This window comes from Tribolium madens, unplaced genomic scaffold (assembly GCF_015345945.1).
Source record: "Tribolium madens isolate multiple individuals breed KSU strain unplaced genomic scaffold, Tmad_KSU_1.1 Scaffold_19;HRSCAF=116;Tcas5.2_LG9, whole genome shotgun sequence".
Classification (NCBI taxonomy): Eukaryota; Metazoa; Arthropoda; class Insecta; order Coleoptera; family Tenebrionidae; genus Tribolium; species Tribolium madens.
The window spans coordinates 17,276,940-17,293,796 of record NW_025400983.1 but is presented as its reverse complement, the minus strand read 5'-3'; the positions used below and the strand labels follow the sequence as shown (position 1 = coordinate 17,293,796).

Here is a 16,857-nt window from a genome sequence, read left to right as displayed (position 1 = left end):
CAACTCGGTTACCATTTGGCTACGAAATACTGTTCCTCTGTCGCTCAAGAAACAACGTGGTGCTCCATATATCGTAATTACGTTCTCAAAGATGAATTGTGAGACGCTTTTTGCTGAACCGTCTTTGATGGCACCTGCAATGGCGTACCTAGAAACGTATTCTGTACAGACTATTACCATTGTGTTTCCGGATTGAGATTTGGGAAATGGTCCCAAGAGATCTACCGAGAGCATTGACCAAATTGTCCCCACAGGAATCGGTTGTAATAATCCGGCCCCTTTTTTGAAATCTTCGCCTTTYCGAGCTTGGCAATCTGGGCATCCCCTAACAAATTTTTCCACGTCTTTCTGTTGTCCTGTCCAAAAGTATCTTTCCCKAATTTTCTCTAATGTTTTTGTTGTCCCTAAATGTCCGCTTAGTGGATCGCTGTGGTGGTTATACAAGATTTCCCCTATTAACGATTTCGGAATTGCAAGYAGGTGGTCCCTTCCCAWCTCACGCGTGTTCTTCTTATACAGCACTCCGTCCACGATCACGAAATTTTTCGCTCGTCTTCTAGTGCCTATTGGGATGTTAATGTTATTGTTATCGCTATTCTCCGCTGCAGTTATTAAGTCCCTTAATTCATCGTCTTCTAACTGCAATTGCCGCAATACGTCCGATTCCACAAGAAAGGTTGGAATCTCTTGAGATTCAATCTCATCGGCCAGGTTTCCTTCTTCAACAGGATTTCTCGATAAGCAATCGGCGTCCTTATGYTTCGATCCGCTTCGATGAACTACCGTGTATCGGAATTCCGATAACTTTATGGCCCACCGTGCTAGTTTCCCAGTCGGATCTTTGATTGATTTTAGCCAACGAATTGCACTATGGTCTGTGATAATTTTCACRTGTCTGCCGTGTACCAGGTGTCGTAAGTAAGAAAGTGCCCAAACGCATCCTAAACATTCCAGTTCCGTAATTCCCAAATTTTTCTCGTTTTTGGTCAGACTGCGACTAACAAAAGCTATCGGATGGCTTTGTCGGTCATCCCCCTCTTGCAGCAAGACTGCTCCCAGTCCCTGTAAACTAGCGTCTACTCTTAATTCGCAATCTTTGTTTGGGTYGAATCTTCGGAGAACTGGTGTTGTCGTCATTTTTTTCTTTAACTCAATAAAAGCCTGTTCTTGTTTCTCGCCCCACTGAAATTGTACTTTTTCTTTTGTTGCTTCATGCAGAGGACGGGCAATGGCTGAAAAGTTCTTTATAAATTTGCGATAGTAATTGCACATTCCCAAAAATCGTTGAATTTCTTTAACTGATTTTGGCGTAGACATTTTCGCAATACCATCTATTTTCTTTTGATCGACGCTGATGCCTTTAGTGCCCACTTTGAATCCTAATATTTCAATTTCCTTCTGTAAATAGTGACACTTACTGGGTTTTAAGGTTAATCCTGCTTCTCGAAGACGTTGGAAAACTCTTCTGAGTTTTTCGATGTGTTCCTCTACGGTTTTCGAAAAAATGATGATGTCGTCTAAATAGATTAAAATGTCCTTCCACTTCATGTCAGAAAAAAGTTTGTCCATTAGTGCTTGGAAAGTTCCCGGAGCGCAACAAAGACCGAATGGCATAACGTTAAATTGATATTGACCTTGACCCTGAGCAATAAATGCTGTGTATTMMTTGCATTCTTCTTTTACTGCTACTTGCCAATACCCACTTGTCAAATCTAGAGTTGAAAAGTATTGACTATMGTGTCCTATGTAGGTCATTACGTCATCTATGTTGGGAATGGGATAGTTACATTTTTTCGTCACTTCGTTTAATTTCCGATAGTCGACGCAAAACCTCATTTTTCCATCTTTCTTTTTCGTTAACACCACTGGAAATCCCCAAGGACTAGTACTAGGTTCGATAATTTTATGTTCCAACATTTCGTTAATTTGATCATTTATGATCTCTCGTTCTTTGTGTGACACTCTATACGGTTTGCATTTGATGGGTTTAGCTCCTTGCACATCTATTTCGTGTTCCACCAAATTTGTCCTTCCTAATTCCGATGATRAATTCGCAAAAATCTCAGAGAATTCTTRCAACAGCTTAGTCATTCTTTCTTTGTCTGTCTTCGGTAAATTGTTATTTATGTTGTGGTCATCAAGTTTAACGCCKTGTCTTTTCGTGGACGTATACAAGAAAAAATTTTCGGTAATCAGATCTCCTGTCTCTTCTTGTAACCAGCCCAATGTTGTTCCTTTGTAGACACGGATGRCCTGGTTTGCCCTTGAGGTGAGTACTGTTTTACATCGTCCGTCACTGAGTCCTTCTAACGAGCCGATCAGCAACCCTCTGGGTACTAAAAATTTATCATTTTTTACAAATTCTAAGTCCCTTTTGCTGTCGTAGCTAGAATTTATCTCTAAGTTGATWTTTATGTTTCTTCCGGGTCTAAGAATAACATCTGTCTGTGTCGTCACTTTAACCCTCTTGACATCGTCAGCATTTTCCGTCTCCACCTGTAACGCGGTCGTGTTTGTGTCATCACTTCCTGACCTACTTTCCGACATCRTCATTAYTTGTGTCCCCGTTCTAGGAAAATGAATCATTTTCTTCCCGTAATCTATAATTACGTTTTCTTTCTTCAGGAAGGTATTTCCTAAGATAACAGGACTCGGCAATTTATCAACTACAATTGCCTCAAATTTGAATTTACTTCCGCCTAATTGTAACTCTAAATTTGTCCTACCCAAAGTTGGAATTTTATGGTTTCCCACCGTTCTTAAAAATAAACTACCCATATTTGCCCCTTTATGATCTACTATTTCCTTACTCACTAAATTATTACTACATCCCGTGTCAATAATTACATCTAAATTCTTACCCCTATAGTTCCCTGTTACTAACAATACATTGGTTGGCGTCCCGGTTGTGAAAATGTTGTCAACACGGACGACATCCGGACGCACTTCTGACGTCGTCCCTACTCTTTTGGGTACTTTTCCTTATAGGTCTTACCATRGTTCCTATCGTCGCCTTTTTCCCTGTTTCGACAGACAGCCGCGAAATGTCCGGGTTTYCCGCATACAAAGCATTTTTTCGGTTGTGAAACTGGACCTCTTTCGAACTTCTTCTTCTCGCTGTTCCTGCAGACTKATGCAAAATGTCCCGGTTTTCCACAGGAAAAACAGATAGGTCTTCCATCTTTCGTCCTAGTATTTGGGAATTGTTGGCGTCGGTTCTCCCACTTCCGGTTTTCCTCCTTTCCCGTCTGCGATTCGCTTGCTTCTACTTGTTGACGTTGCGATTTACCGGTCATTGTCACGAACGCACTATCAGCTGAAATGTTATTAATTAGAGTCTTTTTCTTCACCTCGCTAATTTTGAAGACTAAATTCTTAATGTCTTTCTTACTCATCTYYGGCGTACTAAACATTAAAAATGTTTCGGCTAGAGGTGGTAACAATCCTTCCTCGAAAAACATCCTAAACGTGGCGTCCGACATTCGAGGGTCGTACTCCTGTTGGAGCGATAGTAATTCGAAATAGTACGATTTGATGTCCTCATTTACGCCCTGTTTTCGGCTTTCAAATTTCATACGGGCGTTTTTCGACGAGTTTCCCCGACCGAATTCTTCCAAAAAATCARACACTAACAACCTCCAAGTTAGAGTTAGATACTAACAACACCTGATAATGCGTTGTAAGTGTGACCAAAACTTCGTTTTGACCAACCTCCATCCACTATTACAGTTATGTCGGCTATTCCACTTTTATCTACATTACCTTTAGTTAGTGGTACTTGATATAGAACATGTTTTTACTCAGTGAAGGGATGTCTAAAACCCTTAGAAATTCTGCAGTGTGCTCTTAATTACTGCCAGTTGCAAGAGTTCCCCAAACGGCAGCCTTTTCCGTTAATGATGCCCTATCACATAGGTCTATTACCAATTCAGCTTTTTTTTGATAGTTTCGTTTTTTGAAATCTTTAGTTCGTGTAAAATATTACTGTTGAAGAATCCGACAATATCAGGCAAGGGAATGGACACTTCATTGCCGTGATTAACATTTGAATTATAAAACGTTGCTGCACAAGCATGTATGTGTTTACAAATGTTAAATTTTATTAGATTGTCAATGCAATGCAATACACTGAAATGTATGTACACATATGCCGCACTCAGCACATCTTAGACATGGACCTTCACAGTCTTCCTCTATCCTAATGACATGATATTGTTGAGAAGAATTAGTCAAAGTCAACACTTTTGTCCAACCTTTTTTACCTTTCTACCTTCCAAATACACGTACTTTAAGATTTTGATATTGTTGAGAAGAATTAGTCAAAGTCAACACTTTTGTCCAACCTTTTTACCTTTCTACCTTCCAAATACACGTACATTAAGATTTTGTGCAGCGATTCAAGATAACGTACATGTTTGTGTTTATTCCTAAACGCAATCGATAGCAATAGGCCAAACATTTTGGACGATTTGCATAATGACTATAGAAATATTCACCAAATGATGCTGTATCGCTGTTGGCATAAAGATCTTGTAGAAGTTGGGCCAGGCTGGCATTAAATTCATCAACAGACACACACTGCAATATTACCCGAAGAGCCTTATATACTAATGCTTTTTGTTCAGGTCCTCCACTATTTTTTGACAAATTCTTGCGCCAGTTGCGATCTACACGCCACGTACATAGTAGTTGGTTAGGTACTTTAGCCATAACACAAGACCATGCATTGTAAAAAACTGGAGCATCATCAGACATAAAAACATTTGATGTAATTACCCCTACTTTCATTTTAATTTGCTCAAAAAATAACTTGAAAATTGTTTCATAAGCTCGGTTTAAAAAGCAAAATGCAACCGGGCATCCTGAGCCAAATTCATCGATTCTCATTGAGGTATATAACTGGAAGTCGTAACTGTTCGTTCCATGTGTCCTATCAAGACAAACTTTATGATATCCAAATTCAAGTAATTGTTGACATTGGAATGCAGTCATGATAATTAATGCAAAGTCTGTAATATCAAGACTAGTTTTTGCATCATTTTCACCTTGCCCTTTATAATACAATACTGGACAATCGTCACCCAATTTTTTCATCTCCTCTACCCAGAGTTTTATGCTAATTGCATCATTTTGATGTGGTTTCGAACCGTAATCAATGTTAAAATCTCGTATGATATTAAGCATATCTTTTCTTTCTAACAGTAAAATTCGCTGTGAATCATTGTGATTTATCGCCGAGTCACGAATATCATCTAATATGTGTTGGAGTGTTACTTACACCTTCCTTTAATTTTCATAAAACACAACCATATGATTTGACGATTCAAGGATTTCACATTCTAACATACCTGCAATTTCTGCTCTCACTTGCTTATTTAAAAACACTCGACCAATCTCATTTGAATGTCCAACATGGACCTTTCAAAAATGAACTGCAACTGACCCATCATGTTTTGTCAAGGCTTCCATTCGTGAAGGACACACACATCCAATTTTGTTTGTGGCTGTGCTTTTGAAGAATCTTATATCTTGTGTTGTGCGCCTCGACACACAGGTAATTTGAGTAATTTGTTGTAAGAAAGACACCACTCTTCGAACTATAGGCAAGTATATTTCTTATTTAACGGATACAATGAGAATGAATATTTAGCGAGTTTTAGGCCTATTTATATTACAATCTAAATGATAGTGAATGTTTTACCAAAAAATATGGAAGGTCAAAATATAATGGGAAGATAATGAGTATATAGAAAGTTTTAAAACATAAAAACATAATGATTTCCTAATTGATAAAAAGATTGTAACAAACATAATGAGATTCTAATTAATATACTTATCAAAAAGATTTCTTATATTCCTAACACCCTAACACTTGCCCTTTTTTAATATACTTATAAGATCGGTGGCAATTGTAGTATTCCTTTTTACAAGGATCAGATAACAATTTTGCAGACGTATCAAGTGTATATAATGACACAGTTTTCTCCTCTACCTTATCTTTCCATTTTTTTGAACTCTGTTTAAAAGTAAAAAAATTATTAAATGTTACACTGTTACTGAATCAAACCTGATTGTGCTTCAAAATGTAGTTCTTCAAGTTCCATTTCAGCTTCGTGACCATTTGCCAAATGTCTTCGGAGTTTATTGTAATCTTTAACGTAGATTTCACAATTTTCATATGGGCACTTATTTCTAGATGAGTTTGAAACTATCCCATCGTTTATATGATGTACATCTTTGATATGACGATTTAAATTTGATTTATTCGTAAACACCTTGCCACAGATATTACATAATTGGTTCGACGGCTTAAATTTTTTTGAAGACACTGGATCTCTGTCGTTTTCATGACCGTGAATTTTTCTTAAGTGGGCATACAAATTTTTTTTTCTGTTTGAATTGTGCACCACACTCTTGACAAATACACATTTTTGCAAGCGTGATAACCGAACCTCTAAACTTCGTCTTGTTTCGCAAGTCAAACGTCAAACGCCAAAGTGAATCTGCTCTTTTATTTTTTTTACGACAAAATTTGAAATTAATCTCAAATCAAATTCAATTTTATCTTTAACTTCAATTTCAACCTTGACTTTATTCTCTTCTTTCAGCTGTAATATGTAAAGGGAAAAAAGTAAACACTTTCTTAAAAGATTTGTATTTATTTAAGTCAACAACTCACAACCCAAATAAGCTAGATTTGAACTAGGGCTCCTCCCTTGCACTTTGTTTCCGAGTCCATTCTCTTCAATTGTTTCTTCATCTGAAGACAGAAAGTAATCAGATTCGTTACTTTCTTCGCCATTAACTGAAATTATTAGTTCTTCAACGTCATCCATTATATATTCTCTTTTCAAATATTCCACTTCAATTTTCTCCACATGTGAACAAATATTCTGCCATTGTTCCACAGTAACTGCATAAACTGTGTTTCTGAAAATTTCCAGACATCATCCAACTTGAATGTCGTGTTGCATGCTGCTACATGATTTTTGACTAACGCCCATATTTTTTCAATAGGGTTTAGTTCAGGATGGTATGGTGGCAGCCTTAGTACTGGTATACTTTGCTATTTGATCTGTTTTGTAAATTTTGTGTACAGGCTTGTGGATTTTTATAATTGAATATAGTTCCGGCTTAGTACATTTTGCTTCAAAATAAATTCCCCTCTCCATCAGTCACTTTTGCATGTCAGCCTTTTTCCATGGAGACGTTGGACTTGCTTGTACTGGCACATTGTGGTAAGAAGCATTATCTACAACTAGCACAGACTTACCACCCACATTCCTCATAAATTTTTCGGTCAACCACTTTATAAAATTTTCATTATACATTTCATGATGATAATCACCACTTTTTGTCCCAGATTTAAAAATTGTTAGTGCATTGGGCACAAATCCTATTGATCCTCCTGCGTGCAAAATAATCAGACGTGGCCATTTTGACATTGGGGTCTTTAAACCGTGATTGGACCCATCATCCCATGCCTTTGGTACGGTGTGCGAACTATGTAAGTAAGTTTCATCGCAATAAATGATGTTCCACTTCCCTGTATTTTTTTATTTTTCTTAAATATTCTACCCGTTTAGCTCTGATGTCAGATTATTCAACCAACATTTTTCTGTTATCTTTAGTTTACTTCAAACGGAAACTAAATGAGCGAATTTTTCCAGTGAAGTTAACGTTTTCGTCATTTTTTACTTCTTCAAACAGCCTTCATTGTTGGTCTTCTTTTGTGAATAAATGCATATTGATAAATAGTGTTTCGAATAACTTCACCCTGGTCCACATTCATGTTTCATAAATTTATATACACCTTCTTATTATTACTCATTTCAATGAATAACACTCGTAAGAGTCTGTAAATAATGGTAATAAATATTACGTATTAAACCACAATTAGGTGTTGAACACAAACACAATTTAACCAAACAACAATAGTATATTAAAGAACAAGTTTTATAAGGGTTGATTTGGCGCACTAATCCCAAGTTAGAAAACGAGCCGTAGGCGAGTTTTCTATGGGATGAGTGCCCCAATGCCATTATAAAACGAGTATTTTATGCTATTTTTTCTAATTTGCGCCCCCTTTTTTCTTATTTTAATAGAAAAAAATATATTTTTGTCCCCTAGAGAATTTTGTGTTAGTTGGTATCGGTTGGTAACACTCGGCGCCCACCTGTTTTTTTGAGTCATTTCTGCCGTCTGTCGTTAAAAATAAAATTTTCAAATTATTAGTTATTAAGATGTGTGCGTTAAAATGGGACTAGAGATGTGGTTTCTATTGTGAAGTTTCTTCCTTGGGGGCGGTGTACCTCGGGCGCCAGCACCCGGTTTTATGAGGGGGGGGGGGTGCACCTCCTGGCGGCGGCTCCTACGGGTGGCTCTGTGGAGACGGTTCTTCCAGGGGTCCTTGTCAGGGGGTAGCGAGGGGGAATAAGAACCGGATTAGATAATTAATTTATTTAACTATAAGCTACGGGGGTTTAACATGCAAAAGCGCGTAAGCGGATTATGCAAGCGGTGCGGTTATATAAATAATACAAGCGGTTTTACAAGCGGTTCCGGCAGGTCACCTTTATATTGTGTAAGCAGTCGGTGGGGGAGGGAGGAACTAGGAAGTTGCGGTGCCCTCTGCGTCCTTCCGCCCGTTAAGACGAGAGGATACGGAGGCTGCCTGTGAGGACACGCCCGCGGGAAAACGGAGGTTAGGGAAGCGGATATCCCGGCGCCCCTCTGCCTGTTGGGACAAGAGGGGTACTGGGACTGCCCGTTAGGTCACCACCGCAGGTAAACGGGAAAGGAGGTATGGCGGGGTGTGGGGACTTGCCTTCCGGTCACTTACAATTCCGGCACTTTTCACTTATCAACAATAAACTTTCACAAGTTTGGACGAATTTGTTCTTGGTCCAGGTATTGGAAGGTCTGGCTGCAAACCTCCATTCTGCTTTTGTTAATCGCCTATAGAGCAAGAAAATTTTTTTCACTACCATTGGTTGCTTCTTATCGAAGTCTTTGGGGATGGATCTCAAGACTCCTTGGACAATCCGCAAAAGACGTATGTAAGAAAATCTATTATGGCGAAGATATACACAAGTGCACTGCAAGAACTGTATTTCTTTTTTAGCAAATCACAATTTTTATTAAAATAATTTTGTATTGAATGATTTTTGCGTTCGATTTTCTGTTCTAAAAAGTCGTTACCATATGGTCTTGAAGTACAATTTTTTGAAAGTATTTGAGATATTTTTAAATACGTGTTTAACCATGGCGGCTTTGAATGCAATTTCTGATTAGATACCTCGGAACCATGAGACTGTAGATCTCTGAACACTTGAATACGTAATGGTTTTTTCGGAAAACCATTTTGACCGTAGAACTCAAAAATCTTTATCTGTTTTGTTACTCCCGGTGAGACAGGAGAAAAAATACCTACCATTTGCTTTGTAATTAACTATGTTTCGATTTTCTCGAATACTAACTAATAATTTCTCAATATTCTTCAAAAGACTAGTGGTGTATATCTTGGTGTCATGTCTGAATAATTTTGACTATCTTTGGTCACATTAGTAATTAATTAATTACAAGGAAGTATAGCTGCGTTTATTTGTTTCAAAACTGATACATACATTTTTATACTTTGGGGGTGACCTCAGGGGTTACTGTTATTAAAGCTCTATGTTGAATGTATGTTATCATTTATTAGGTCCGATTGATTTAAAGAGCTAGTTTTTAAACGAATAAATTATTTACAACACAACTGACTACAGATTTATCACTTAGAGAGATAAAGATAATTTGTAATTGAGTCATTCTTGAATCAGAAAAGACTGTAACACTACATGCAAATTAAAATAATCCAAAATAAAAGTAAACTACATAGTTTTTCGTTTTTCGTAAAGGTACTTTTTTAAATAGATTAATCACGTAAAAATTTATTACTTTTCATTGCACTCACTTGTCGTCGAATTCATTTTCACTTTCTTCACCAATTTTTACGATAAATTGCTCAGATCCATGGTTGGTCACTATTCTTTGGAGATTATTTCTATACTCATTTGCATATTAATTTTTTTACTTTTTCTATCTTAGCCTTCCAGTGTGCTGCTGTAATATTGACAACTTTATTTTTTATTGCCTTTTTAGTGCCTTTCTTGAATTGGAATTTGGAATTTTGCTCACTTGTCTCGAGTCATAAGGAGCATTGTTCATTACTACGACAATATTTAGTTTTAAGCTGGATATTAAAGCTTTTTCAAACCATTCATCAAAAATCTATGACAGCATATTTTGATAATAATCAACATTGCGGTCTTCAATTTTTTTCCGCATATTTTTAAACAATTGTTGGTTCACCCATCATTTGAGCTGTAATGAAGGATTATCAAGCGAGTTCCTTTGTAATGTTTGGTGGAGTCAGGAATTAAAATTCTTCATTTTTGCTAACACCAGATTTATTAATTTGTTCTTCTTACATTCGACTCTTCATTATGGTTATTAACTTAGAACTACCGTTTTACAATAAGGTTCGAGTATTTAATACTTCGGTTGAACCAGTCAGCAATTGATGTGTCATGACCGCTCGAGACATTGCACCGGATATGTCGATGTTACGATAAGGGATAAAATCTAACTATTTATCAATAATAATTGAATGATGCTGCACAAAGCAGTTTCAGCATTTCCTTTCCATCCTTTACATCGGTTTCAATGTTCTTAGGTCATCACAATACACGCTCATCCAAAAAGAGAAAAAAAGCCTTTTTTTTCTTACTAGCTAATTAGATCTAACTTACAATCTAAATACAATGTTGTTGCTATTTACAAAAAATTTATTCTAAACATTAAATTTCATTGTACATAAATTCAACGTCACCTTACAACCTCATAGTTAAACTGTCTATAGTAGTGCTGACACTTAGTTTTCACTACACTACGAGTATTATATTAATTGTCGTAGGTCACTTCACTCACGTGTGGTATGGTTTTACTCTGTTTTTATGCACTGTCACTTCCTTATTAACTACCTTAATAACTAAGTTAGGACTTTTATCTTCAACAATACTATACGGTCTTTTAAACAAAGGTTGCAATTTATTTTGAACATTATTTTTAACTAAAACTAATTATCCTATTTTATAGTTAGTATTTACACTAGTTTTGTCGTATCGAACTTTCCTATTAACTTTTGACTTTATCAAGTTATTACGAGCATCGTTGCTCACTTGTTGTAACCGATATTTTAATTCAAGAGGGTAAACATCACAATTATACAAAGGGTCTTTTGAATTAACAATGTTTGAAGGTAAATTCACAGTTTTCCCAAAAACTAATTCGAACGGAGTATACTTCGTTTCCGTATGTACAGTATTACTATAGGCAAAACACCAATATGGTACCCAAGAACTCTCAAGTATCGGGACGTTTCGCAACTTGCATTCTCAAATATGCTCCCAAACATTTATGTGAGTTTTCTAATGTGCCTAACGTTTCTTGGTGATAAGCAGTTGAATTAAATTGTTTTATTTCTAAAAGTTTCGGTCAATGCAGAAGCCAAAAATTCAGTACCTTTGTCAGTAACAATTTCTTCTGGTATCCCATAAAATAAAATTTTCAACGAAACTTCTAGCAACTGTTGTCGCTTCTTTATTTATTAAAGGATAACCTTCTACGAATTTACTTAGTTCGCATTGCAAAGTTAGAATGTATTTATGATTTTGTAAATCTGTTTCTATTGGTGCTACGAGATCTAAATATTTTTTGGAAAGCAGAAGATGCTGTTGTTGTTACTACCATCGGTTCTTTTATCGGTTTTGAATGTTTGTATCGCTGTCAATCATCACTTTTTTTTTACAAAATTTTCAACATCTTTACGCAAATTATTCCAAAAATTATAGCGTTTAATATTATTATTATACATTCGATTAATACCTTCATGACCTCCTGTGAGCAAAATATAAAAATCAATTAGTATAATTTGTCTCGTTTCTAAATCATCTATTCTGCAAACTTCTTTAATTACAGTTATTTTTAAATTTCTTGTTTTGATTTCAAAGAACGACTTGCAAATGCAATCACACCACGTGATCCGTCTTCTTGAATTTGGTACAGTTCCGCCCCTAATCCATAGCTGGAACTGTCGGTTTGGACGTAGAATGTCTTGCTTTGGTCAGGGTAATGTAACAACACTGCTTCGAGAAACAAATCTTTCACACACAAATCTTTCCTGTGGGACCGGAAAATTTCGAATTGCGCTGACTTTTTCTGGATCTGCTTTGATACCGTCTATTCATTCACTCTCACGTGTTCCAGGAATTTCACTTCCCTTTGAATGAAGTTTGATTTTTCGAGATTTATTGTCATTTTCGATTGCTTTAATTTTTCAAACACCTGTCGAAGATGTTCCAAATGTTTGTCCAAAGTTTCGGAAGCCACTAATAAATCGTCGATGTAATTCACGACAAATTCGCAAACTTTGGCACCCAAGACTACGTCCATTGCACGACTGAATGAACCGACGGCAGTTTTAAGTCCTAACGGCAGGACCTGGTAGGTGTAACTACAGCCGTTGTACAAAAATGCGGTGTACTGCTTTCTGGCGATAAAGTAATTTGGCAGTATGAAGACCTTAAATCGATGGTGGACATAAAACGAACTCCGTGGAATCGACGTAATAATTCGTCAGCAGCGGGTGGAGATTCACAGTCAGCAATCATTTTTGAATTTATCATTCTGGCATCAAGACAAATTCTCACCGACCCATCTTTCTTTTAACTACAGTTATTGGACTTGCATATGGCGACGCTTCCCGTTTTATGACGTCTAAGTCTAACATTTCTTGAATTGTAATGTCAACGGCAGGACAAAGAGCGAAAGGCACTGGATACGGTCTCTTCAAAAATGTAGTTTTGTCATGCAGTTTAATTTCGTGCGTATATTTGTGTTAACACACAACTAACGTCGACTAACGTCCTGGACGCGAACTAAACACGCACCTGTAGTTTTACAGCAAGTGTTTTAATTTTGTCTTCGCCGTTTCGGGAATTTGAAGTGGAACTTCTTTTGCTTGAAGAGCGCTGAGTGACTCTAGGTGTTTTTCATTGACACGGTTTGTAGTCGGCGGTTTATTAATTTCGATATGGCCGACAAGTTCTTCCACGTAATCTTCTGGTTCAGGTTGAACTTCAACGGTTTTCTTGAAGGAAAAACTGTGATGGGCCGTTTCTTCTTTCAAAATTACATTGTTGTTGTCGAAATCGATGACAGCTCGTTGTTCATTTAGCCAATCAGCTCCCAGAATGGCAGGTTTAATTAAAATTTTCACAACTAGCGCCACGATGGAATAGACGTGTTCGTCGATTATGATTTCCAAAAAACATTGGGTGACGACTTGGCAGCTTCGTTGTCCGATGGCTCCGCGAAGGTGGATCAAAGTGACCGGTAGTGTAGGTGGTTTATTTCCGGTTTATTTGGCCCAAACTTCTTCCGCGATACAGGTGACTTCACTTCCGGTGTCTAATAACGCCACGACTGAATGTTGTGAGATTTGAATGTCGATCTCCGGTACAACCCTTTGCTTGTTGATGTGGTTACCTATGACGTTTGATTTAATTAAGGTACAGACGTTTGTTGTTACCTGAGATGCCCGCGGTCGAGCATCTAGTTTTCCTTTCGTTTTGTGTGCTGAAGAAGAAAGTTTCTGTTTTTCTCCTAAACGCACTTGTTTCCGTCGCTTCGTGGGCCATCTCATTGTTGGGAGTACATTAGGCCCCGTTTTGTACTCCGCCCCCGTTTCCCGAATCCTTGCGAACTTGTGAAACATCACCCTGAGATCTCACGTTGTTGTGGTTGTTGTTGCGCCACTGATTGTTTCCTGGACGTCGTTGAAATTGATTTGAGAAAAATCTGTTTGTGTGGCCTTGATTTTCGGAAGTCCGTTTCTCAATGCCACGGTCACCCAGTACTGATGGTCTCGTTTCATTGAAACCGTTGTCGTTCGGTCTCGGACGCTTTACTTCCTTGTTTGTGGGGTGCCGGTGAGTCACCGTACGGCCCTTATCTCTGGAGGTGTTTTCTTTAACCCCCGGATTTTGTCCAGGAATTTCCTGACCTGACAGGAATTCCGCGGCTTTGGCGATGGTGCTAATTTTTGTCTAGAACCCATAAAGATTGAACGTTCTCTGGGAAATGCCTAATTAATTCATCTAGCAACACTTCCTCCGACAGAGGCGTTGTTAGCAAATTCGCCATGTCCACGAAGTAAGCGAAATGCGACAACATGGTTCCCTTGGTCTCGTCATAACGACCCGTGGCGATCTGAAAACGAATATCTCGTTGTCGCTTGGCCGACCAATAGATCTTGAGGAAGTCTTGCTTGAAGTCTTCGTATACGCGCCAATTTTTCCGGTAGATCCCGGTCCAATGTTTTGCGTTTCCCTTTAGGCAATCGAGCGCAACACCCAAAAGTCGTTGAGAGTCGAGCCCGAAAGAACGTCTGTATTCCTCTACGGCTCTCACAAATTTCATTGGATTCTGTCTCCTTAGTTCTTCGAACGAAGGTCGTTCTGACGCAGGAAGTGGTAGATCTAAAAGACTCCGAAATCCTGCGGAAAGTGCGGCCACATTGTCAGTGGGTACTGAAAATGGTGGAGGCGCGGCCAACGCGACTTCCGTTCTTGTTGACTACGTAGAAGACTCCGGTTCCTGCACGGTTGGACTTGCGAGGGAATTCGGTCCCGAAAATGTCAGGCCGTCGTTTGGCATGGTTGTTATTTGCCATCCTTCGTTGTTGGTGGCGGCACTGATACTCGGCAATGCCGGTGCAACAGCAAGTTGTTCCTGGGTCGTCGATGGTAGCGCCGGCATAGGAAATGTTGGCTGTTGCGCGTTTAACCAGCGGATGAACCACACTGGCATTTCCTCCGATAACGCTCTTGCGTTCCCTGGGTTAACGTTGTTGCTTTCCATGTCGATAACCTTCAATTTCGGGTATCGAACCGAGTAAATATTGGAGTCCTAGAAGGTTTAATAACACAGCAGTATCTTTTTTTTAACTAATCTTCTCCTCGGAAATGACTCTTTATGACTTTGAATCCTGGTCACGGCACCAAAAATTTAATTTATGTCTGTAGTGAGACCGTGATTGTGATATTAAAGAGGGTAGGCCTGTTAGCTTGAGAACCATATATCGCCGTATCAGGTCCTTTGGGTTGTTGTCGTATCGTCTTCGTCTCGTGCTTCCTTTGACCGCTGGACATCGTCATGCAAGATTGGAGTGGTACAGAGAACGACGACAATGGCGAGAAGAATGGCACAACATGGTTTTCAGTGATGAATCTCGGTTCTGTTTGGGGACGCACGATGGCCGCAGGAGAGTAAGAAGACGTCGTGGAGAAAGGTCGAATATCGAATTTGTTGTTGAGAGGCCTATTCACCCCACTGTTGGAGTAATGATATGGGGTGCTAGGGCAGGACCGGATTGCGGCGATGGTCAAATTATTAATCCTTGACCTTGAAGGATCTCAAAAAAGGTGACGACCGGATTGCGGCCGTGAATGTCAGGTAGCAGGATTATCTTATAATTTTTCCCGCTGCGTCTTGGATGGTTGTATACACTAATCCCTAATCTTAATAAAATTTAGATAAAATAAGTTTAATTTTGCTATTAATAAATATTTTATTTTCTTACTCTATACGTACAAAGTGATCCACTAATTTTTTAAAGCTTATAATTCGAGTACGCTTTTGATTAACAATAATTCACCAATCTTGAGGGATTGTACGTCAAGTATTTGTCAAGAAAAACCGTATCCAGTTGCAGTGTTTCAAGTTATTACCAAAAATACTTTCAAATCTGTTACCAACAAACTGAGCTTTTCTGGATCACTTCGTATATGTATGAAAAAATCTTGTACAAAATTTTTATACAAAAATAATTTCTTAACAACAACAAAGCATAGTCTGGTAATATCATTGTTTAAGTAATGTTGTATGAAACTGTCAACCCCCGTTGATTTAATCAGATAAGACATTTGGGGTTGAGGCTGCAGTCCGGTCTTTACTTTTTCAGGTATAATTTTGAGATCGCCGCAGTCTGGTCATGAATTTCAAGGGCTAATATAACCGTAGCCGGAATCCGGACACACCGGGGTGCTATTGGTTATGGCACCAGGTCACCATTAGTGTTTATTCGTGGCAATTTGACATCTGTGCGATACATAAACGAGGTTCTGGAACCGTTTCTGGTGCCTTACATAAATGGTCTTCAAGAGCCAATATTTTAGCAGGATAACGCTGGCCCACACATAGCCAGGGGAACACTACAGTTCTTAGATGAAGCTGGTATCAATTTTTCGCCGTGGCCTGCAAGATCTCCCGATCTAAACCCGATCGAACATGTTTGGGATATGATCGGGAGAAGACTGTCCATTTTAAACCGCCCTCCACAGACCCTAGCTCAACTGCAACATGAAATTCAATTTGCTTGGGACCACTTGCCCCAAGAGGACATCATTTAATTTTGTCAATGCCCAGACGGGTAAATGAATGTATTCAGAACCGAGGTGGTCAAACAAATTATTAATTCTTTATCAATGAATAGTTGTGAGAGGCTGAAATTTTAATCAAATTTACGTTCAGTTACGACTAATATGCTGTTTAAAAATCAGTCCATAATAATGATTATTTCTTGGTGTTCCACTTCTAATGTCACTCAGTATATTTCCAAGATCAAAGAAAGAAAATTAAAAAATAATTAAATTTATATTTCAAAGTTTTGAATTTAAAATTCTTTAATAAATTTGTGCTCACGGTAAATGATAGATAACGTTAATTTAATTTATTAAATTACTTGAAAAAACT

The 16,857-nt window shown here is 38.1% G+C and overlaps 1 protein-coding gene across 1 annotated transcript in view; it reads right to left on the bottom strand.

Moving 5' to 3' along the window:
• LOC123012111 overlaps positions 1-180 on the bottom strand; it is a 3,757-nt gene extending 3,577 nt beyond the window's left edge. The window contains 1 exon segment of the mRNA XM_044409918.1: positions 149-180. Coding sequence (XP_044265853.1) covers positions 149-180 — 32 coding nt within the window.
• Positions 181-16,857: the final 16,677 nt, after the last annotated feature.